At 36.2% G+C, this 25,293-nt stretch overlaps 1 protein-coding gene across 44 annotated transcripts in view; it reads left to right on the forward strand.

Annotated features, from left to right (window-relative positions):
• Nrxn1 (neurexin 1) overlaps positions 1-25,293 on the forward strand; it is a 1,146,022-nt gene that overhangs the window by 107,507 nt on the left and 1,013,222 nt on the right. For 15 of the 44 annotated variants that reach the window (XM_063262405.1, XM_063262407.1, XM_063262423.1 and 12 more), the window contains 3 exons: positions 1,618-1,635; positions 3,776-3,805; positions 4,560-4,571. The exons of 11 other annotated variants lie outside the window; for them this stretch is intronic. In XM_063262405.1, coding sequence (XP_063118475.1) covers positions 1,618-1,635; positions 3,776-3,805; positions 4,560-4,571 — 60 coding nt within the window. Of the gene's footprint in view, positions 1-1,617; positions 1,636-1,658; positions 2,244-3,775; positions 3,806-4,559; positions 4,572-25,293 lie in introns of those variants that run through there. 18 more of the 44 variants (XM_063262408.1, XM_039112828.2, XM_063262416.1 and 15 more) reach the window with 5 other exon arrangements.

Here is a 25,293-nt window from a genome sequence, read left to right on the forward strand (position 1 = left end):
AGTATATTTCCAATATACAGCAGTAAAATAACATTTCAATATTTGCGCTTATTCACATCAGAATTCCTATTGAAAAGTAATGAATTCAGTCTATTTAGTAAATTGAAAACAGAAACATGGGGTTGGGGATTTAGCTCCGTGGTAGAGCGCTTACCTAGCAAGCGCAAGGCCCTGGGTTCGGTCCCCAGCTCCAAAAAAAAAAAGAAAAAGAAAAGAAAAGAAAACAGAAACATGTTAAAAAAAACCAAATATTTGAATTTTTAAAAAATGTTTCTTTCAAAATAAACTTTAGCAAACCAAGCATTGCCATAACATATTGTGTCCCCACTAATCAGCTAATGGGTGTCTCTTAACATTACAATGAGTTAATGAACTTGCCTGTCTCAGATTCTATGTATATAATTCAAATAAAATCATAATTTTAAATTTGTTGATCACTTCATCCACTGGAAAAGTACCACTTAAATTTATCCTCAGATTACTATGTTCATGTTGCTTTATTTTCTAAACTACATTTCTTCAAACGACACATGTATAACATCCAGTTAATTAAACATATATAAAGATGAGACTAGAAATTCAATCAGTATAACTGAGTACTGAGATGTTTTGATAACCATTTTAACCTGTGTTCCTAGGACTGCGTTCCCTTCTACTTTAGTCCTATCTGCTAAGTCCTATGTGTCAAACTAATTTTTATTTCTGAATAAGTATTAATCAGTTTAAATTGTGTACATTTAAATAGGTTACACATTAAAAGTATTTAAAGTTGTATTGTGATTACATATATATGTACACATATAAAATATATTTTAAAATATAAAGTATATGGATACAAAATAGTTATGTGCAAAAGCAAAAGAACCTCATTAAGCCTTAGTCTTAGGTTAATGACATTCCCAGTCATGTTCCACAAAGAACTATAACAAAGACACAACAAGCCTGGTTGATGCACTTTCTGCAATGGCCACTTTTTCTACTCACCATATTGTTAATGTTATCTTAATAAATTATAGCATACTGTCTCTATAATAAATTTGACCTTCTAACGAATAAACCAAATAGATTATAGATATCAGTTGCTCCAATCCATTGTAGTATTCTAGGGAATAGATTAGAAGCCTCCCAAAGCAAGGGACAATACATAACACATTTGACAGAATAGAGTAACATTGGGTGAAATTTCACAGCTATTTTCAAACTTTTGTTTTATTTTAAAACAGAGATCCAGGTCAATATATAGAACTAAACCCTTTAAGAACCTCTAAAATATAAAAATAAAAAGTTTTAAAAAATTGCCTGAAAAGACTTTGCCAGAAACCTGAAGTCACAATACAGCTTGCTTTACATAGAGCACTGAAAAAGTCATTAACAAACAACACTTTGTTCAGGACCTGCCTGCTATTGTGACTTTTGTCTCACATCTGTAAATGCTGCCAATGGGAGGGAACCTGCTCCCCTGTGGTTTTGTTTTTCCCCTTGAATGACAGTGACGGAGCACTTTGCATGATGTGTTTGGTGCCTTGCATGAGGAAGACATGCAAAGGCAAGGTCCAGTCTGCATGCTGCTTAATGAATGTTTTTCCTTTTCTCTCCTTCCTTGTCATGTGCTTTCAGAAGACAACAATGTAGAAGGTGGGTGCTTTCTCCTTTATTTTCCAACTCCCGTTTGCTTTTTATTTCTCAGTATTAATAGAGTTCATCTCGAATATAGACGGTAAGTTGACCTTTCTGAACATCGTTGGCTTCTAGTTATGTATCACTTTGCATATAGAACACATATGCACTCTCAATCCCACTAGTCTCAGGGCAGAAACTCCTTCAATCCTATTTCCAGTGCCTACTGTATTTCACAAGCCCAGATCAGCCTTAGAATACTTAATGCAGTGTTCTGTATGGAAAAATGATGCAGAGCTACTTATTTTATTTTATTTTTTGATATTCTTTGTAGTTTCCATCACAGTGCATGATCCTACCTCCATTCCTTGATTTTTTCTTTCCTTCCTTTCTTCTCTCTCTGTTTCTTTTCTTTTCTTTTATTTTTTCCCACTTGGTGGAGAAAAGTGGTTTCTTTTCTGTTAGAAATGTTTAAATTCTGTCATTTAAACCTTCATTTTTTCAAATGTTTTGAATTTAAAAAAATAGGTAAGACAGCAAGAATACATAAAAAGCATATATTTAGACTAAAATACAAGTCATTACCAGTGGAAAAGAAAGCTCACAGCCCTACCGTAATATAATGGGTAAGTGGATTTGTTACATTAAGTATGGGTTAAAACTATGATCAGTCACTGAGGTTTTCTTAGATAATCTCAGTCATGGAATTTTGAGAAAGTTATGTATATTTTACCATTGATTCCTACAAACATTTTCAACATTTTATTGTTAAAGAATGAAGAATTAAATAGCCACAAAGCTGCCAGCCAAATCTTGAAAAGATAAACACACAGAAAGTCTTAGTTGCTGCAGAGTAATAGACAAGGCAAAGTGCTTCATTATTCCTTGCGCATTTTAAAGAGTGGTCTTGCTGTGTAGCTCAGCCTGTAGCTCAGGCTGTCCTCAATCTCTCAGACATATGCCTCCCTTTACTTCTGGGTGCAGCCACTCCTTGCTATCTCATGTTCTATAAACGCGGCTTAACAGTTGCAGGTAATGTGTGAACAGCCATGTGTCCGGACAAGGCATTTAATTTACTTGGCAACTGTTCGTGATGTTCCTATGCTCAGAGATTCTAACAGAACAGAAGAAGGACTAGCAATTGAAAACCAAATCCTTGAAATATACCCAATTATGTCTGAATTTGGAGTAAGCAACAAAGATTCATGCTCTTCAGTACAACGTATTGTTTTAGGTGACAAAAGACTGTACTAAGAAAACCTCCAGAGCTGGGCGTGGTGGCATGCTTGAAAGGCTGACACAGGAGGACTGTGCTTGAGGGTAGCCTAGGCTACACACTAAGAATATGTTTGAATACCAATCAAAACAGGAAGACTATTTGTAGTTTTCTTTAGAAAAATTAATGATTTCACAGAAAAATTTTGGTGACAATATGTCCACCTTGTATAACTTAGCTACACAAAGGAACATGAACACCCATCAACATTTAACTAAAATGATAAATCATCTTGATTCATATGGAAATATCATTGAATCAACGTTAATATGACCAGTTGTTTCTTTAAAACATTGTGTCTTAAACACAAGCTTTTCAACTGTATATCTTGCTTTTTCATTTGAATAAGTTTAATCACTTACTACATGTGTCAGATGAGGGGACATTTCTGCATGGTCATTTCAATGTGACTAAGCCCCCATCCCCATTTAATTATTAAGCTGCTCATTTTTTATGAGAGGAAAAAGATCAGACCCAGCCCATGTTAAAGAGATTCCTTAGGTGTCTATAAAATATAATTCCATCACTGAACAATGGCAAGCCCTATGGGGACAGTGTTCTAAATAATCTTATCAAAGGACACAAAGGGCATCTGCACTGTTTAAGGGACCAGTTGGATTTTAAATCATGATCTTATCTTCTGATTATTCTGATATTTAGAATACACAGCATAGCATGTGCTTGTGTATAAATTGCAGTTTTACAACCCTTTGGCCCAAAACATTCCAAGCAAGGGTTGAAAGAACATTTTTGGTTTGCCTCTGTGATACAGACATGTCTCATAGGAAGCACGATGTCTGTCACTGGAGATTCTTGTCACCGTGACAACCCCTTCCCATGCTCCCTTGTTTATTGCTGACTTTGCTCTTGTTTCCCTTCAAGGTCTGGCGCACCTGATGATGGGCGACCAAGGTATGGGCTCTGCTCCTTCTCCACTCTGCTCTCAGTGTTTTCTTGCTGTGTAGCTGCTTTCAAACCATCACTGCAAAGTATGGGCGGTTGCTTGGAAGTGATGTGGCTGCAAATGAATTCCATGGCTTTTGTTCACATTTTTTCGTGGGTTTCTCTGCTTTTTGTTGGTTGGATGTCAGTTTGCTCCTGTGACACTTGTTTCCCTCCATTCCTTGCACTGTAACATCTGCAAATATAATCAGACAGAGGAACTGTGACTGAAATCTTCACTTTACTTCTAAAAATGCAAAGGAAGAGTGCGTGCAGTCAAAGAAAGCGGAGAGCAGTCAGGAACTAAGTCTGAGAACACCCAGTCTAACCTGCTACAGCAAGAGTTCATTTGTCATCCATGCATGGCAGTTTGGGAACGTGCAGACAGCTTTGCCTCTGCTTTCCAGAGTGCTGATTGCAGCATTCCGTGCAATTGATTCTTTCCTACCTGTGGCCATTGGGATCCTTCTTAAATGTAATCTTCTACATGAGCATGGGCTTCCAATACCTTGCATGCACCTGCCTGTAAAACAGGCAGAATTCTCAGAATGTTTGGACTGCCTTTCCATTTGTCTTCAAAACATTGTTATACTTTCTTGAATTGTTTAATTTTTAGAGAGCAGTGTGTTTACATATATTCATAATTCTTCTTGTTGTTTTTCTCCTCTTTATTCTCTTTGTCTGGAAATCCTTTCTTCATGGACCCATTTCATCAAATGCATAGGTAAAAGTAAAGGTACTACATTATTTTGTTTCTTAGTATCATCTGTGTGGATTACAGTGTGTCTAAATGATGCAAATGTATATAGACCTTTGACATTGGTAATGGATACTAGGTGGTAGGTATGTGTATTAATGAATATTTATGAACTCAAGGTAAGAAAGAATCCATCAAAATATTTCTGCTTTTCCTTCCCATCTTCATGTTTCACTTTTTAGAGTGATTTTTTTCATGTCAGTTGCTTTCTTAATTAGTGTTTTTAGATATTAGCTGTAGGTTGTGGTGTCAGTTCCTGCAATATCATTTAATGGTAGTTAAATGAAGAATGTAGCAATCATAAATATATCTTTCTCAAACATTCAACTCTGACTGAGCACACCCACCCTAATCATTCTGCCTGATGCAGGCTTCATCACCGCACAGCTCCAGGGTTGTGCTGCTCTGGTTCTTTCTTTGTTTGCTGCTAGATGCCGTTGAAGCACATTGACACTATGGTGGTTCCAAAAGGCAACATTCTGAAAGAGACAGACAGATAAAGCAAGTGTGCTCTTCCTTTATGCATACTAACTTTAGGAATGTTAATAGCAGCTACATATTCTGGTGTTACTTGGTAAGTCAGGCATGAGTACTCTTTGACCATGTGGAATAAAAATCAGAAGAAGCCCGTTCAATTTGTCATTTAGATCCATCTACATTTTGTTTAGTATTGTCATTAAAAGGAAGCAAGTGACTGGCATCCCTGGCAAATGTTTATAATTGCCTTGATTTGTTTTAAATTGTGTAATAGTTCCTATTTCCTTGGTCTTCAAATCATTATTTTTAAAAACAGGAATGTGCCATTTCCTAAAATTCTATAAATCTTTGTTATGTGCTAAAGGCATAGTGATTAGGACGAGAGCTCACAACTCTACCCTTTTGAATTTGTATCATTTAGCAGGAAACTTGCTGCAAAAAGTATCTGAACAGGAGCCAGACATTAAGTAAGAAATAAGGTTAAGTTCAAATTTGTAAAATAGTCTTTAGAATTGAATTTTTGGATTCTTCAAGTCGGTAGCATTCCTTTCCCTGGTTTGCTTGTTCGACCGTTTCCATGACACAACAGCATTTTGCTTGAACTGTGCCAATGGCAGCTCTACCAGCTCTCTCAAGGATCTTGTGAGTCACTAGGGTATTTCCTAAACCCTTTGCCTGAGGCCAACCTCCCACTGACAGACAAGGCCAGTGAGTGTGTCCCAAATGTTCTCTATATTATTCTGTGTATGGACATAGGATTTCAGATCACATGTAGGGAATTGTGCTTTGCTCTCCTGTAGTACAAAGTGTTTGTATCTGTGTATGCATATATTTGTATGAATGTATGAATATAGATTTTAAGTATATACATTCATCCATATACTAAGTAATTCTTTTAATAATAACTCAAAATACTTTGGTAATTATATAACTAAACATATGAAATAGTTCATCTTTGTATTCAACTGGAATCTATTGGGCATAATTAATTGTGAATGTCACTTCAGTTTTGCCATGTCAATCTCAAATGTTTCTTTTGGTATGTGTAACGGATAGTTTTTTAGTTCATCACTTTTTATCAAATTTTGTTTCCCAATACAAAGCCACAGAGGAAAATATTTGCTTTTTCTATTTCATTTATTTTAAAAAGATATTTGATGTATGTATTTGATGTTAAATAGGGGAGTATTTTGAATATCAGAGTAGTAGTCATTACTATTTAGACATAAAGATGAAAACATGCTTTGTTAATCTCACTGTGAATCAGTTTATCAAATATATATTCTAGATCAGAAAATACTTCTGTGACTTTGTGGTACAGCCTGTCAACATACCACATGAAAAAGTTAGCGTACAGAACATAACTTAGAGAGCACCATAATGTGTACCAATTCAAGGGTAAGGATAGCATGAGTCCAGGTCAGTGTATCTCTGCTTTGTGTCACTCAGCAAGAAGTCTCAAACATAGTGTCTACTAACTTCCCTCTGTAGCTTTTGACATTAGCTAAATCAAGAGTTGTGCATTTAAAAGATCCTAAATCTGGACTATGAAAAAATAGCTGGTTTACATTATAAACTCATGTTTCTCAAATCTTTACATTGCAATGTAATTCTGAAGTGTTCTCCACTCCACTTTTCCCTGGTGTAGTGAGCTAAAAGCCTTTAAAATGATCCTGTACAAATTAGTATATTTTTGTGCCAGTATCCAGAAGCAAAATTGAATTGAAAAAAGTCAGTCATCATTATCATTTTGATTTCTTTGTGTGGATTTTTATTGTTTACCAAATCCTAAGTGCCCAGTTAAAGTTGAATGCATTTTAGTTGAAGAAAATAGCAAAGAGTGAGAAGAGAGAAGAGTTGTTTGGATAAGCTCTTCCTCCTTCTAATTCTTCCTCCAGATGGTAGCACTGGACTCCCTTACTCACAGATCCTGGCCTCTTCCAACTCATTCAGGGTTTGGAATCTGAAAAACATTTCACCATCTGGATATGACAAAAATGTCTCAGACAAACAGACACATGTTAGGGGCTTGAGCTGTGTAATGGCAGCATCAAGGTGAATGAAATCAATGCTTTCTCTTCAGGGTCCGTACTACATGGGTATCATTTGGTTATTCAGTTTCAAACTTTAGAGTCAATAGTTTAACTTTGTCTTATGATTTCTAAATGGATATATGCCACTTTTAATTAAATATAATTAAGAATAAACTCCATTTTAATGAATTATAGCTTTCTTTTTGAGATCTCATGCAAAGCTAACTGATGCTGGCTTTATGTGACTCCAGTCTTCAGGATATTGTATTCTGTTGTTGATTTTACATTTTCCACTTAAAAATTATCAATGACATTATTTTTAGCATTCCTAAAAATGTTGTTATTCTCTTTTTTTGCTTAGAACCTTCATTTAACAACTTTTCGAGAAATTTAGTTTCCTTCCCCCCTTTTATTTCTGTATAGGAACGCACGTGAGTGTGTGTGCATGTGTGTGTGTGTTCACATGTGCACAAGTGCACACATTGCACGTGCATGTGTGTGTATTGTGTAAATGTTCAGGTCATTCCAACAATTGTTTATTTTTTAATTTATTTGAATCTTGTTCTACTAGTTTTCTGAAAGAATGAATGACTCTTTAAATAAAGAATAACAGGAACAAAGAACACATGCAAATCCAGCTGTGATTGCTGGTGGGTAGCTAAGGAGAAGACTCTAATCACTAATACTAGGTCCATGTCCATGCTTGTAAGAAAGGTTTGTGCTTCCCTTCACAGCATGTAGTTGTAACTTTGTACTTAAGTGTTCTGTCCTTTTTCATGTCGCCTTTTCCTGGTAGAGTGGAAGCTCCATGAGGGCAGGCACTTCATGTTTCTTGTTGACTATTGTATTTCTAGTCATTTTTTCTTAGTGTAAGTTTGCCACTTTTATGACGTCTGTATATACAGAAGCCACCTTGAACTAGATGGAGAATCTATCAAAGTCGACTCAGTGAAAGATTAATAAAGGGATGACTTTTTTAGATAACTGTAAGAAACTAGCAAGAGATTTTATAGACTGTGTTTGTCTTTTTCTGTAAACTTTTAATTTTTTCATCCTAAAGTTATTTGTCTACCTACCAATGGATCAGTCTGACATCATTTTCTTTAATTTTAGCAGGGAATAACTGAAGAAAAATGGGGTCAAGATATTATGATATTTAATTCTTATACTTTTCTCATTTCAAAAAAAAGAAATCAGGCAACCGATAGTAATTGGGAAAGGGAAAATTCATTTTTTCCCCAAGGATGAGCCCCTTGATAGGCTTTCAAATTTTTTATGTCATTTACTGCCATAGAGGAAAATAACAAAATTTTATTTTAAAACATTCTCTTAATGAGACAACAGGTATATGGCTTCCATGAAATCCAACTCTATCATGTCACATGATGTCTCTGTGATATCTGCCAAATTTTTCTAATTTCCTTAACTCCTATATGCCAAAAATTGGGAGTAATTAAGGTGTTTAAAAAGTCCAAATTGAAGTCTTCTAGGTATATTTGGTGTCTTATATAGAATAAATCCTACAGCATGTGTATGAAGTAATTGTTCTTTTGAGTCTATCAAATGAACATTTATTATTAGACTATTCATGACCCTAGATGTTTGCAGATGGCCAAAGTTTTATAAGTCGAACTATAAAATATATGTTCACATATTTAGAAATCCATTGTATCACTGTGATATTACTGATATCAGGTGTTAAGTCAGCAATAACCCAAAACACAAACAAAACATTTATTTTTAAGATGAATACCTGGATTCCTTAACAGTTGATAAGCGCACGCAATCTTGGAGTGTTTTATAACTATCGGGATATCATGTCATAATATTCTATTAAGTTCATTCTTAAAATAAATTTGATTTTATGAATATATACAGGCAAATCTCTCTGTGATTTTTTTCCCTCTTAATTCTGTATTAGTCCAGTCATAATGACGTAGCAAAACACCTCAGGTTTTCTGAACAGAAATTCATTTGCTACACTTTGAGAGTCTGTAAGGTTCAGTGCAGTGTAAGTGCATTTTCCTGTGTGGTGAGGGTGGGTTCACTGTAAACCAACGGTGGCTCTGTGAGAACTGTGTAAGGCTAGAACCCCTTCTTCTCGGGTTCTTAAACACTGAGAGGTGCAGTAGGATCTCTGGAATTTTGTATTAGACGAAAACCTCATTCGTGAGGGATCATCCCTTGTAATCCAAAAATGTCCCTGAATCCTTCCTGTGTAAATCACAACAAATAACTTCGAGGAAGACACTGCACTCAAACCTGATCTCTCTATGGTATTTGTTACTGTCTCTCAACTCTCCTTTGGCCACAGAGGAACACTGTGCAGTACTTGACTTCTGTTCCCTAGTATCCTGATGTGCATTTGCTTTTAGAACTCATAATTTATTGTACTTTGGCTCGAGATTTCCAATTCAATTATGAAATAATCATATTTATTTTATATAGATCCTTAGATCACATTTTCTCTTTTATATCCCTAATTTTAAGTAATCTCTATGGTTCAGAAGAATAAACATTGTGACATAATCTTACTATATTGAAATCTTGGTTTTCTTATATACGTAAATTATGGCATAATTTGTCTTCAGCTGTCTGGCATTGTGGCCTCTACCATTAAAATTTCAAATCTCTCTGATTCACAGTCACAGAACTGGGAAACAGCAGAATTTTAAACATATACTTGGTCCATATGAGCAACAGAGGAGCTCTCTGGCCACTCAGTGTGGCCTCTCATTTCATTTTTCTTTTATTGTCCATCAGCTCAGTGTGCAGTTAATACAGGTCGCGATAAGAACATTTTTTTTGCTATTTCTATGATTTAACGTATCTCATTGTGTTTAGAAATAGTAAATCCCAACTTTTTATTCTCTGTGATGTCGAGTTGATAAAGAGAAAGTCCCCAGGTCTATAAACGCAGTTCATAACCATTCATTTAAATACTGACTAAATAAGAATTTTACTAACTCATATAATATTAACCTCTGTTCATGGAACACAGAAGAAATTGTCCGTAGTATTTGTCTACAGATGAAGATGTATAGCTAGAATAGATTTCTGGTTGCCTGAAAAATGCTGTAAACTACATTTATATTTTTGATATAATGTAGTTTATATGAATAGTCTCTTTTCTAATATTATGATCTATTAAAATTATTAGTATCAAATTGAAAATCAGTTTGCTTTATTTCAATATTTTGAGTCAACTTTTAGAATAGATGAGGTACTTTGTAAATAGTACAGCAGATAGATTCAGTAGAATATATATACACATTAAATATTATATATAATTTTACTATATAATTCCTCTAGTTCATGTAAACTGAATCTTAAATGTTGTGGAATCTGTGGGCAGAAAGCATGAAAAATCAAGTTAAAAAGCAGCAGTTGTATTTCAGTGTCAGTGGAGATTCTGCTTCCTATGATATGGGAGACTTTGTGAAGCCCAAACTGAAATAGTCAGTACAAAAGGAGCCTTTTGGACACTTCAATGATATTCTTCCAATTCTTTATGAATAACAATGAAACTTGTCTTTGTCTGATTTTTTCCAAGATAAATTTAGAGGGAAACTGTTATAAAACATTGTCTAAGATCCATAACATCTCTTTTTCAAGTTTTCCATTTAGGGTAGAGAAATCCAGAAGCAGCATACCATGGTGGGTAAGACTCAGAATCCCCAAACCTGGATGCAGGTTCTATATTCATTATGTCACGAGCTTAAATAAACTGTTTAACCTTTTGATCAGGCCTGCAACCCAGTATCAGGAAGCGATGCAAGAAGTTACCACATGTTCCAGGAGATCCTGGTGTACACTGTAAGTTCTTATAGCAAACAAATCAGCAAAAACACCGATTAAAGAAAAGGACAAACAGTCCACAGAATTCTAACCTCAAGTATCTGAAATTTTAAAGTGTATAATATGGGTCCATAAAATAATCCACACCTGAAGGTGATGACAAGATGCAAATGGGTTTAGAAATGTACTTATTGGCAAGAAGACAAAAAGTTTTTACATCCATTTGAATTGAATGATTTTTGAAAATGAATGAACCAAAGCTTATCTTCTTACCATCATATAAATACCTTATCATTATTTGTCATCCTGAGATTATTTTAGGTTGTAACAAAGTGGATTTGAGCACCCCAACAGCTAAGAGGACAGAGAACACACGCAAAAGAGGGTTAGAAGCCGATGCCTCTGTAATTCTCACTGGCTGGCAGGTTGAACAGGCAGTTTGTAAAGACTTATTTTAAATTTTACTTGGATATCACTTTTGGTGTCTCATAGGAGACTAATTGTCAATATTTGTCTTTCCTTCCCTTCTTCCAGAACAAAAACAAAACAAAGCAGCAACAATAAACCTAATAAAGGCAGAGTCTTCTCATTGGACTATCAGGATTCAGACAGTTTTCCTGTCTCCTGTTCCCCGTAGGAGATGTTTGGGACTTTAGTAGCAATTTGGAAGCCTTTCTAACTGTGATAGTCAGAATTTACTTTAAAATTTCATGCTAGCCATTTTAAAACGAGTACTTCTTTAAGACTGCAGTTCCTCCTTGTATATCCTGATGACTATATAGGAAGGAGAAATGGCATCGGGAAGCTTGCTTTCTAAAACGCTTGGGTTTTTTTTTTTTTTTTCGGTAGTTCAGAAATATCATTGGATGATTTTCACCAGAGGGAAGGATTGAAAATGAAGTTGAACCCTTACTTTGCCTTCAAGTATTTCTGATTGTGCTTCTCACTCAATGCTACAAGGCCTGGCGATTAGAAACATGGGATGACTGAGAAGGTGTCCAGATCAGCAGCTATGAGGTTTCAGGGGTGGAGTCTGAAGTGATGACTATGAGGCTAAGAAACCCCCAAATTAAAAAGACATGAACAAGACTGCACGTTAAAAAAAATGTCGTATTTTTGTCCTTTTTGAGGAGAAGGAAAGGGAGCTCGGGAAAGAGGACGGAGATGGGAGAAGAAGGGAAAGAGAAGACTGAGAGAAGCAGCAGAAGAGAGGAGTGCGGTCAGGAGGAGGCGTCCGCAGTCTGAGTCCTGGCTACGGGGAGTAAGGATTAACACGAATGGTGGTGCACTGTTGCACAGGCTCTTTTGGCACTGCTTTCCACAATGGATACTTTCCTGACATTAAGAAATATCACCACACCGATAACAGTTACTCCTGCCCAGGATAATGAGTCAACATATATCTACTTACAGAAAAGCCCTTTATATATATACCAAGCAAGGTTAACTTATTTCTCTTTACAGTGCTGTATAGGACAGCACACTCAGAATTGACACGACTGAAGATCTGCGAATCCTTTGTATTTACTTCTAGCTAACTAAAATTTAGGATATTCCCAGAGTCATGAATCAAGAGCTTTTTCCTTTTTCATTTTGCAATCCTTTAATTAAGCAACCCAGATATAATATATGAAATTTTGCCACCAAGGCCATGAATTAGATCATTAAGAAAATAAAAACTGCTTATTTTTAATATAGGGTGTTAAAGCCATATTTCATCTTATATTTTTGGCCAAAGATACTTGGTCAGTTGACCCAGCTTCCCACTTGATAAACTATAGTTGGCATTATAGATACTGTATACATTTGGAGAAAATTAAATTATCCACTTCAAGAAGCAACCAAATTTAGGTTGACCTAGCATGCTGCCAAGGGGATGGAAATCTGTCAATTGGTCACTTGTGACTCCTCTTGGCAGGAAAGATGTAGAATACAAGCTAGATAGCTGCGGCTTTTCAAACATTCCTAGTAGCAAACTCTGCCAGAAATTGGCAAGCATTAATGACAGCTAATGATTTAAAAGCTGAGCTGACCTAAAATAATTTTCGTGGCTTTTTGTAACTGTCTTTCTAGTGATTGTGAAATGAAAGAATATATCCCTGACCCACAGTCAAAGGCAACTGCATTTCCAGTTGCTTGCCCAGCAGTTGAGTTTATATTGACCCACTGTACTTTCTGTGACTAGAAACATTTTCTTTCATGTAATTAATAAAAGTTAGATTCAGTACGATATAAAAGAATAGAGAACCAGGCTGTGATCATCAAAGAAATCCACTCTTGAGCAGATGAACCTGAGTATTATTCTTTCTATTTTTGTCTTCTCATTATGCATAGGAGGAACATCAATGACCTTTTAGGCTAAGCTCCATTGTCCTTTTTCTCAACTATTAGAAATAGGACATTTTTTAACCAAATAACCACCCCAGAGGACCACTCTTAAGCAAATCACTCAAGTATTTCTCTTCCCTGTTATGACATGTGATCAGCTGTTCACACATCAGTCCAAACTTGACACTATTCCCTTTGCTCTGACACAGTAGTTCTTAGCATGACTCCTCAACACACATAGGTCCCAAGTTAGCTGAGGCATATTTTTAAATATAAACTTTTCATGGTATTTAAGAGAGAGTTTTATTTGAAAGGTTCGTGGCAGTTTGGAATTCTGTACTTAAAACAAAATAAAATAAATGAAAGAAAGCATCAATCTTCTTCATAAGAAGATTTAAATCACAAGGTAGCTGCTATCAATTTAGCCAAATGGTTGTTGGCTAAAGGAAACATGTGCACAAGAAAAAACAGGCTGAAGATTACTGAAGATGGCAAGGTTGAACTCCTCTCTAGGCAGGAAAAAATGATATATGAGCTCAAGGAATTGTTTATTTCTTCAGGTAGAGTAGATATGGAAGAGTATCTATAGTTGGTAGACAGGGACTTCAGGATCTAGCAAGGTCTTTCTAGGGATTGTGGCATATTTCATGTAATTTGAGGGGAGAGTGGAAATTATATCCTCTGCAACAGTAAATATCTTAGTAGCCCAGCCCTGCTGTGGAAAAAAACTATCATAAAATATCTGAGAGTGCCACATAAACCTAAGGAGTGTTTCTGTCCTTAGTGATCTGGTATGGCACTTTATTATGAATGAAACATATTAGGTGACATTGTACAGTTCTTTGGTTAGCCTTAGTGAGGTCCCTGCAAAGTTGGAAGCCATTAATTAAGTCACTGTCATGGTTGGGGCATGACTCACAGGAAGTATCAAGTGATAAAAAGAGTCTACATTTAGTTAGTAAAGGATTGCCTTTGTAAATAGTAAGTACTCACACACTGAGACACTGCAACTGCAAGATCAAACTAGTAATAAAGAACTCTAATACTGGGCCTACAAATTACTTCTATTGTAAGATTATCTAGGAGGATAGCATTGATGTTCATTTTCTATTAAACATTGAAACCTTTAAAGACAAGACTTTTTGTATTGAGGATAGATGTGATTCATGGAGGATAATAAAACTCAATAAATATCATGCAGTATACCTCCTCTTAACCAAAACCCAAGAAGTAGTTGATGCAAAGCCTGAAACAAGCAGATTGGAGTGGATTATATCCACAATCAGACACCAAACTATATCGTTAGTTATGTGTCTTCAGTCAAGTTATTTGGCCTTTTGAAATCCCATTCTCCATATTTGGTAATCTCAGGTAAAACTACCCATTTTATTGTAAAAATTATTAAAGTGTTAAACAGGTAAAAATTTGTTTGGATTACCACCAGTTACTCATGTTTTCTAGAGTACAGTGAGTGTTCACCTAAAAACATGTGGAGAATTAGATGTCTGTTGATTAAAATAAAATGAAGTTTCTTTCAAGGAAAATCATAAGAAAATTTTATACCATATAAAGGAAAGATAAGCACAAAAATGTTCTACTAGTCCTGAGTATACATAGTTTTAAATCTCAGTAAGTTCACCTGTATTCAGAAACTGAGAAGAAAGAAACTGTCAAAAATAATAATATCCCCCCATATACATATAAGTCTTTGGTCTTCATAAGACATATATATGCCCATATACACCTGTGTGTGTGTGTGTGTGTGTGTGTGTGTGTGTGTGTGTGTGTGTGTGTGTGTGTAGACCAAAGATTTTTGAGATAGGGTTTTAGGTAGGCTAGGCTTGTATTTTCTATGTGACTGAGGATGACTGAATTTCTGATCCTCCTGACTCCAGCTCCTAAGTGCTGAGATTATAGGCATACAGCACCGCACTTGGTTTTAGGACTTTTTAAAGAACAGACTCAGAGCTTCCTCTATAGTAGATTCTTAAACCAGCTATATCCCCAGCTCAGTGCAGACTTTTATGTTCCTGTTACGTACGTGAAAAAAGGCAAACATAAACCAAACTCTTACAATATTCCTGACACAGACATTTGAATGATAATGAACAAAGAAAGGTCTTAAACCTTCATGGGCCTAAATTACAAAGGTAAGATATTTTTCTTTAACAACAAACATTCCCTTGATTAAATTATTAAGGTTCTACTAACAATAATTTTAACACAATCAAATGGAACTTTTGTTCTAATTGCTTTACAAGAAAATGCTCAGTTTACTTTTGACTTGGTTTGCTTAACTGCTTTGCTTCATTAAAAAAGAACATAGGATAAAAATATTGTTATTCCCTCATGTCCTTGAACTCCCTTCCAGGCTTTATTTTGGAGAGTGTTAAAAATGTGTGGGAGTCGTAAGACAGCAAATAAGGCTTACAGGAGCTTGGAGCAAGAATGTATGTTATCTTATATTTTAGACAAAGGTAATTGTGAAATTCAGTACAATCAGAAAATTTTCCAAAGTTCTTGAGAGTGGAAAAGGGATTAAGATTAATTGACAAATAATAGCTTCGTGATATTGGACAAACTGTACAAGTCCCTGTCAAACAAGCCAGGAACAAAACTTTCTTCCTCTGCAGCAATGTTCATCTAAACTCAGCATGAAAGCCCAAAGGCAAGGTAGAGTTGATACCTCTGAAAATAATAACTTGAATTAAATATTGTAATTCTTGAAAAGTTGTTAATTTGAATAAAAATATACCTGTGTGGATTATCACCAGTTACCCATGTTGTTATTGTTATATATCCTAAAATGTTTACTGAATTTCTCTCAAGGGCTATATTTTCATCATTTTTATAGAGTTAAAGAAGTATATATAGACTGAAGAAAACAAAAAGACTCCTTTAAACATGTTTCCATTCTCACAGTCAAGACATATTTTTCTTTCCCAAAATTTACATTTTCTATCTCTAATACCATCCTCCCCAGAGTTGAAACTTTTCCAGCTCTTTCTGGCCCATTACCTTCCTTTGAGTCAAGCATGCTACCTTGACCAGGTTATTCTTTTAGTTCAAAAGTAGTGATCTTCGCTTTCTGAGCAGGGCTCTATAGAATGTACAACTGTGAATCTGGAAACGAAGCTTCTGTCCAAGGTGTGTGTGTGTGTGTGTGTGTGTGTGTGTGTGTGTGTGTGTGTGTGTGTGTGTGTGTGTCTGTGTGTCTGTGTGTCTGTGTGTCTGTTTGAGTGGTGTGTGTACTTAATATCTTTTTTTGTTGACCCATGTCAAATTTTCAGAAAAGGTAGCCTCCTCATTCTCTGCGCAGGAGTCTATAATATGAGTTTTCCGGGAGGCACAAAAGATTTCTACTGAACTCTAACATCAGTTGTTAAAGAGCAACTGCTTTACCACATTTTCTACCCAAGATATTGTGGATCGATAGTAAATAATAAATAATGCAGGCTGCTGTCATAGAGCACATAGGTACATGCATTGTCACAAGCATTCTCCCGAACAGTTAAAGCTCATAGCAGAATATTTACAGGGAACAAATTTCCACCTTAGTTGACTTATTAGCATTTTGATTTTCAACTGACTACTCTGGTTAAGAAATTCCAATTTTTACTTATTTATAATGGAACAAATCTCCAGCACATTTCCAATGTAATTAGGATAACAAATTCCCACAACTTTATCAATGTCAGAAGTGTAGTATGGATCAATCTCACTGAAAAATTTTGGAATTGGGGAAATGTAATCTTTTCCTTTCTAGTTTTTAAGTTCATCTACACCCCTTGGTTGGCACCTCCAGTCACCGAATATTTATTTCTGGTTTGGTTCAAGTTTTTACCTGACTTTTAAAAATAAAGATTATGCTGGTAGGACAGCAACTTTCAGAAATATGTAACTGAAAGCAAAGAACAAGAAGACTATGATTTAGTCAAGATGATACCTGAAGCTTTTCATTGATCTTGAGCATCAGAACTGGAGAAAGGTGAATACATCAGAGGTGTGTTAGGTGCTATATTCTCTTGTAGTTGACAGTGCAGAGCTGAAGCTAAGATTGAAAGTTACAACCGATTCCCCTGTTCCCACCAGTAGCCTGTAGTTTAGTGCTGATATCATTTGTAGTGGGGATTACTTAACAGAATGTATATCACAGCACAGATCATGTGGGGGTGGGGATACTTGTCATTTTTGCCAGGATGCTCAAATAAACAGTTTTGAATCCCAATTTCATCATAAAAATATAGTATACAGTCACTTGATATTAAAAAAACAAAAACATGATATGGAAGTTGATTAATACATCAATATCCAGGTGTATCAGTCAGAAATATTTTATAATACTTCAATGAAAGACTGCATTCTCCACCTATTCCCGTTGTGTCAAATCTTCAATAGATTGTCTACCCAGTGAAGTTGTACTTGGAAAACTATGTAATAAATATATTCCCTCAGTCTTTTACTTCAGTATCTATTAGTGTAATATAATTTATGAGTTTCTGTTGATAGTCTTGTTTATAAATATGTAAAATGAAAAGTCACATAGAGCAACAGATAAGTTCTTACTGAGACTATGGAAGTTTCTGGAAGTAGTATTTGAACACAAGGAGATGTTAGTGGGGGATAAATTCACTGATAAAATGAGTTCCTTGAGGAAAGGACAACACAATTACAACTGCAGAATGTGGATATGTGTGAGCATGGCATGCCTGCAGCACTGTAATGGTTGGAAAGCAGTGCAGAAAGATGTAAATGGCAACATTTTGATCCATAACTATAGGCAGTTTTTAAACCAATTTTAGAGGAAGCACCCTGAACCCTCCTTATCCTCACAAGCTCTGTGACCATTCGAGCCCTGAGCAAATGTATGAATCATGCACTTATAGCTATTGGCACATTTCTGCTTACCCAAGCTTAAGATCTGGTATTTGAAACTTATTTTGGAATTAACATGCACTCATTGTGGAAATGTGTGTCAGTACAGTGCCATTACCAAAGCCTGCTTTAGAAAGACACCTTGGATGCACTCATTGATAAGTGGCTATTAGCCCAAATGCTTGAATTACCTTAGATGCCTAGAACACATGAAACTCAAGACAGATGATCAAAATGTGAATGTTTCACTCCTTCTTTAAAAGGAGAACAAGAATATCCTTGGCAGGGAATAGAGAGGCAAAGATTAAAACAGAGACAGAAGGAACACCCATTCAGAGCCTGCCCCACATGTGGCCCATACATATACAGCCATCCAATTAGACAAGATGGATGAAGCAAAGAAGGGCAGGCTGACAGGAACCGGATGTAGATCTCTCCTGAGAGACACAGCCAGAATACAGCAAATACAGAGGCGAATGCCAGCAGCAAACCACTGAACTGAGAATAGGACCCCATTGAAGGAATTAGAGAAAGAGCTGGAAGAGCTCGAAGGGGCTCGAGACTCCTTATGAACAGCAATGCCAAGCAACCAGAGCTTCCAGGGACTAAGCCACTACCTAAAGACTATACATGGACTGACCCTGGACTCTGACCTCATAGGTAGCAATGAATATCCTAGTAAGAGCACCAGTGGAAGGGGAAGCCCTGGGTCCTGCTAAGACTGAACCCCCAGTGAACTAGATTGTTGGGGGGAAGGCAGCAATGGGGAGAGGATGGGGAGGGGAACACCCATAAAGAAGGGAAGGGGGGAGGGATTAGGGGGATGTTTGCCCGGAAACCGGGAAAGGGAATAACACTCGAAATGTAAATAAGAAATACTCAAGTTAAAAAATAAAAAAAAGAAAGACACCTTGGTATCAGAGTTGGCATTTTCATTTTTGAAGAAGGAATGAGTATTTAGATTAAAAAATGAACAAGGTTAAATGTGATGAGGTCTGAACTGAGAGGATAATGTAGAAAGGATGATTCTTACATGACAATCTAGAGTCAAAATGGACTGGGTTCCATTCTTTGCTGGGTGATCCATACAGAGCAAGGTCCATCGTAAACGGTTAGTAAATAAACTGTTGGAGATAAGGGAGTTAAGCTGAGTATGGGAGGTTGAGCTGGGTATGGTAGGTTAAATGAAAGGCCATCTTTAAAGCCTCAGGAATTATGACTATAAAAATCACACTTGTGAAGGAGTGTGTAGGAGAACTTCTGTCTTAGAAGATGCTCATGCAGATATATTATCTTCAGCATGTGGATGGAAATATGAAGACTGTTCTTGGGATGGAGAGGCAGGAACAGAATTCTAGTACAGAAAAGAAACATGAAAGCTTTAAACTGTTTCACAAGCAAAATTTATCATAAATGATGAATATGATAACCTCTTATAAAATAAAGTCAAATTACTTTGTGCATGCTAGCTATTTTACAGATGAAGAAACTAAGAAGCAAGGAAGTGTTTTCTCCAAGATGAAGCAACATGTGAAGCACAATGAAGTTTTAGAACATAAAGGACACCCTGCTCTCCCTCCCATGCATGTCCTTGTTGCCATCCCCACCCCTGTGTCTCCACATTTACTGCTGTCTACTTTAGGGAAACCATTTCACCCTCTTCTCTCTTCACAAAGGAGAAGATTCACATTAGGACTGCCTAATACTGGAGGTTTCAAGATGGCTTTTTCTAAAATATAGGGCATGGTAGACAGAGACTGGGATTGCCGAGATCAGGTAACTATATGCCGCTAGGCTCATGCTTTCCATTTTCTAAGGGTTAGCTGAGGCATACTGACTTGTTTTATTTTTTGAGTAAAGTTGTTGTTATAAAACAAGTTGCATTTTTCCATTCTTTACTACATAGATGACATAAAACTAATGGCTTTTAAGTGGTTCTCTGTGGATCCTGAGGCATTAGGGTAGACATGCTAGGTCCATTGTGGAGGAAGCCCTGTTATAGTTAAATCAAGCTTCCATAGCCATTAATCTGTTTATACACTGGATTTCCTCCCTTTTGTATATGTATAAAGAGGCTCTCATTTCCAGAATATTTGAGAACTACTGTTGTGGTTATTAATCTGAGGACTAGAGCCAGCACTTCAGACTTTGCTGTTTGAATCTTTTGATTATATTCAAGCGGTCCAGATCCCATGCTTTCAAAGGAATAAATCAGAGAAGTTCAATTTTTACCTTCAAAGTACCTTGGGGCCCTCAAGCCTGTGGTAAGCATCTCTGCCCTTTGCCAGCCCAGTTACTTTTGCCTAAGGGTACATTGAGAGTGACAGATTTCATATATTCACTACTCAACATCAAGCCAGACTGAGCAGGAGAAACAACCAAGCTTGAGACATTTATTCTGGAAGCAATAAAAATATGTTCATATAGTTTTACCTCAATTTGTGCCTTTTTTATCCTTAATTTGTAAGTCAAGTTCTTACCTGGTTCAAACTGATGATTCAGAAAGCCCATTGGATTGTCAGTGCATTCTTATGGTGGTAAGTTAAATATCAGTGTCATCAGACACATACATATATACACACCTTACATAGACATTCTTTTAAAAATCATATTTTTCATATATCCAATGGAAACAAATATTATTACAAATAGTTTTTGAGTCACATTAAGATCTTATCATAAGTACAAGTCTAACAATTAGGTTGAAGAGTTAATTATGTTAGTTAATACAATAGCACAAAATAGTCAAATAGAATTTATAACGGTCAGGATGACAGCTATTTAGAACTCAGAGAATTTTTTAATGGTTTTAATAGTCCTTTAAACTAATCACAGTAACTTCTTATACTTTATTTCATATTCTTTATGGAAAGCAGCTTTTTCCATATCTTTAAATAATTTCTGTATTATGTTTATGCTGGTTGGGAAAAATGTTCACTATTTTTAAATGTAGTGGTATTATTGTGATTTTCTCCTCAGCATACTGGCTGTTGATTTGCATCGATGACATTATTCACTCTTCTAGTAATTCCAAACAAGGCAAGGCTGTATAACAAACCATTACATTTCCATGCAAGTATATCTTTATTTTTGTTGTTATTATTTCTGACTTTTATTTGATTTGGTTTGGTTTGGTTTTAAACAGTGTCTCACTATGTAGTCCAAACTGTCCTAGGACCTGCTATGTATTCCTGACTTGCTTGATAACATGGTCGCCTTTCCCAGCATTCCAACTGTCATGACTAGAGCTCTGTGCCTCGTGCCCATCTAACTTTCAACATAAAGGCTGTCCCTTATCATCTTATAGCAATTCACAGAGAAAATAGGTAATGGTGGTTGATTCAATTTGGCACATGAGAAAAGATCACCACAACAATGACGGTCCCAAATGCTACACAAGTGAGCATCAAGGTCAGCCGAGGGTGCCAGCAGAGAACATGAAGCAGGGGGTATGTTTTCTGCCATCAGTGGAATGAGCTTACAAGGTGTGCTGTGTCTTAACATTCAGATACACATTCTCAGAAAGTACTGTTTCACAAATTTAATTAGACAGTAAAATTTAGATGACTATTTCCCAAAATAGGTTATCATTATTTCTGGGCTGGAGTTATGAAAATCCTTCTTTTTGAGAATGAGGCTTTGTGTGTAAATGTAGCTCATTAATATTTATGACATTTTTGTTGATGTTCTTGTTCTTTTGTTCCTGAGAAAACTTATTTTTATTTTTAGTGTCTTTCTAAGTCTAAATGTGATTCAGGATCTTAAAACATGTCCATTTTTATTTTAATGTCTCTTTTAAACAAAATGAATCAATGTTTTGCTATAATGGAGATGCTGAGAGTGAACTGATTTTATTGCTATTGCTCATCTTTTAAAGACAATTTCTCGTTCTTTGTAAATGAAGTGATTGGGTTTAAGAACTCATTCTGAGCTAAAAATGTTGTTCATTCTGGTAGTCAGCTGAAGTAGGCCTCAGAGAGGGGGGAAAGCATATATTCTTATTGAAGCTTCCCAAATCTAATGGCTCAAATTTCCAGTTGAAGACTCATATGGGTCAATAGGTTAATCTACTTCTTGACACCTTCTTCTACCAAGTATGCTACAATAACAGACACAGTCATTCTGTTCATACTTATAAGTCCTGAAAGGAAATGATTGCCATGAGTACAAATTGACAATAAGCTTGGTGAAATTCATGCTCCCTGAAGGATGTGTAGACAGCTGACATTTCTGTTGAATTGTTGCTTGATCTGTTTTGGTCCTAAGTATAAAAACAGTCCAAATTTTAACTTACTCTGAGTATGCTATGCTATTAAAACCTTGCTTAGCTTTTCTTTGAGATTATAAAATTTATTTTGTGTCTCTTAATGAATTTATATTTGCATATTAATTTGTGTGACAATAAAGTAATTGACACAGAACATAGATTTCCATTTTTCATTCATTTTTTTGATAATTCACTAAAATTTAATCAATGCAAATTTTATTGCACTGTTTCCTATGGTTCAGGGACCCTGAGGATACAGATGACTGAAATCATAGAGCATACCAGTGAACCATACATTTATGAGAGAAAACAAATACCAAGTCAGTAAAATGGAAGCTCAGAAAGCTCGCATGATGTAGAGACATTACATGGGAAGATGAAGCACGAAGGTTTCAGTTTTCTGTGAGGTTGACTCCAGCAGGATAGTGCAGTAGAGAGTCGAGTGATCTGTAGGACTTCATCCTTTTGATACTTAGGAGAAAAGTCCGATTTCTCTTGTGATGGTTCCAGTCTGGTCCAAGTTGCCTCTGTCATCTCATTCTTAGCTACCTTAAATGTGTCATCTACTCTAGGGCTCACATACTGTGACGCACATAAATGTCATACAGAATAATGACATTAACGGGAAGCTGACTCTAACAGGAAAGATGGGATTTTAGGATAAATGTCCTTTACATGTGAGTTTAGTCAATGCTTTGGAGCGTTGGGATACAATTGGTGTGGGGTACAGGAAAGGCTGAAATAAAATGATCTGAGTCAGTTGGGTGTTTGCAAATCAATCATTGTCCATGGGCTGCACTGATTTCTCCCACCGAAGAGTAAACTGAGATTCACAGAGTTGAAATTTTTCTTAGTTGCCATGGAAACATGCTGTTTCCTTTATTTGCATTGCCAGCACTCTCTTTATTATATGAGTTAGGTTCTTTCTGAGTTTTGAAACAGGGTCTCTCCACATAGCCCTGGCCATTTTGGAAGTTGCTATGTGTGCAGGCTGACTGGTCTTCAATGCAGTTGTCTGCCTCTGTCTTCCTCCCAGGTGCTGAAATTAAAAGTGTGTGTCGCACTTCTACCTTATGATTAGGTTTCTTTTAATATGTGAGAGCATTCGTCCCTTTTAAAAAGCTCTTTTGCTCCTCTGTTCAGCACACAGCGTTTTTGTTTTTATTGTTGTTGTTTTTGTTGTTGTTGTTGTTGCTGCTGCTGCTGCTGCTGTTTTGTTTAGTTTTGTTTTTTACATTTCCTTGTGTCTAAAATCATATAAATCTACTGTATCTCTTACAACCTATGGCACATTGCTTCACTGTGTTCAAAGTCTCCTTCTGATTGCTTTGATGTGGATGGCTTTAGAAAGCTTATATTTATGTTTTTTAAACTGTGTAGTTTGTGTGTTTCACTTAATTGTGTCAGATATCAAAGGCTCTATAATACCACTTACAAAAGTAGTATCAGAGGATACTGTATGCAGAAACAGAGAAATGACTTGTAAGACTTATGCTGTGACATATTCATATTTCCTTTACTGCGTTCAGCAAAATACTAAGAGAATATGTCAGCATCTCTTCAAAAGAGACTTTTTATGGTCAGAATTTCATTTCTTAAGTTTTAAAAACTACTTTGTACTTTTGAGAGTCCGTGAATGCAGTCTCCTTGTCATATAGAGAAGACTCTTTCAGAAAGTGTCTTGATCCTCTGCCTCTCCGAGTATCTCTGACACCATTTCTGTTGTGATCCCCAAGCCTTAGGTGTAGGCACTTTGTCATAGATGGATTAGTTGGGGATAGACAGTAGGATCAGTTCTCTTCTGTGTTTTGACCAGTTTTGGACTCTTCAATGTCACTGTCTTCTGTATAGAGAAACTTCTTTTATGAGGAGTGAGATCCATATTCAGCTGTGAGTTTCAAGAGAGACATTTTGAATGTAGTTAGGAATTATACTGGTTTGGGAACATGGCAGGATTACATTCTCTTCCAGGGTCCATTATCTCACCACATACAGGTTAATGGATGGATATACAACAGCAGATATGAAGTTCCACTGTTAGAGCAGGCCTAAAGTACAATTAGATGGGTTATTCATTGTGCTCCAAAATACAAAAGCCATTGTTTTACCTTGGGGATATCTTGCCATCCTGGCCATTGCGGTTAGTAGGATTCACCAGTGGTAGGATTGTTGATTGATTTTGTGATCTTGGCAGCCTGCAGGCCACCTTCAGATATTATGAGATCTGTCTCCAGGAGGACAATTTCAGATTACTTCCAGCTGGATTCCTCAAGTCCTTTGACTGCAGGATATGATGTCTTTTGATAAAAGATCTTACTTGAAAACTCTGGGAGGCAATCAAAAGCAACAGCAATAACCTATATTATGCTGGGAGTCTCTTCAACTGCCTTGACTAACAAGTCAAAGAGAGATTTCCTGAGCCAGACAAGAACACTTTTCATAGATAATATGTGATTCTAGGGAAAGCATTTTCATTGTTACTTCAAACATGTGTGTGTGTGTGTGTGTGTGTGTGTGTGTGTGTGTGTAGGTGTGTGTGTGTGCATGTGTGTGCATGTGTTTGTACGTGTGTACAGATATACATTTAAATGCACATATATTATATGTATGCCTTTAAAGAAACAGAAAATATTTCACTTTGTGTTAATTATCCCCTCCATTCATCTTCATTTTCCTCATTGCCCTCTGACCTCATCTCAGCCCCTCAGTCCTACTGTGCCCTCTCAAGAGTTCTTCCTTCCACCATTGCTCTTCTTTTCTAGCTTCTGCAGCTACTCCAGGTTATCACACCAGAAACCTGGAGCAAGGTTAGTCAAATGAGAGAATACACAGTGTTACATTTCTGGGTGTCAGTTACTTCACTCAGTAAATATTCCTGTTCTACCATTTAACCGTAAATTTTATTATTTCACTTTTCTTACAG

This window comes from Rattus norvegicus, chromosome 6 (assembly GCF_036323735.1).
Source record: "Rattus norvegicus strain BN/NHsdMcwi chromosome 6, GRCr8, whole genome shotgun sequence".
NCBI classification, from domain to species: Eukaryota; Metazoa; Chordata; class Mammalia; order Rodentia; family Muridae; genus Rattus; species Rattus norvegicus.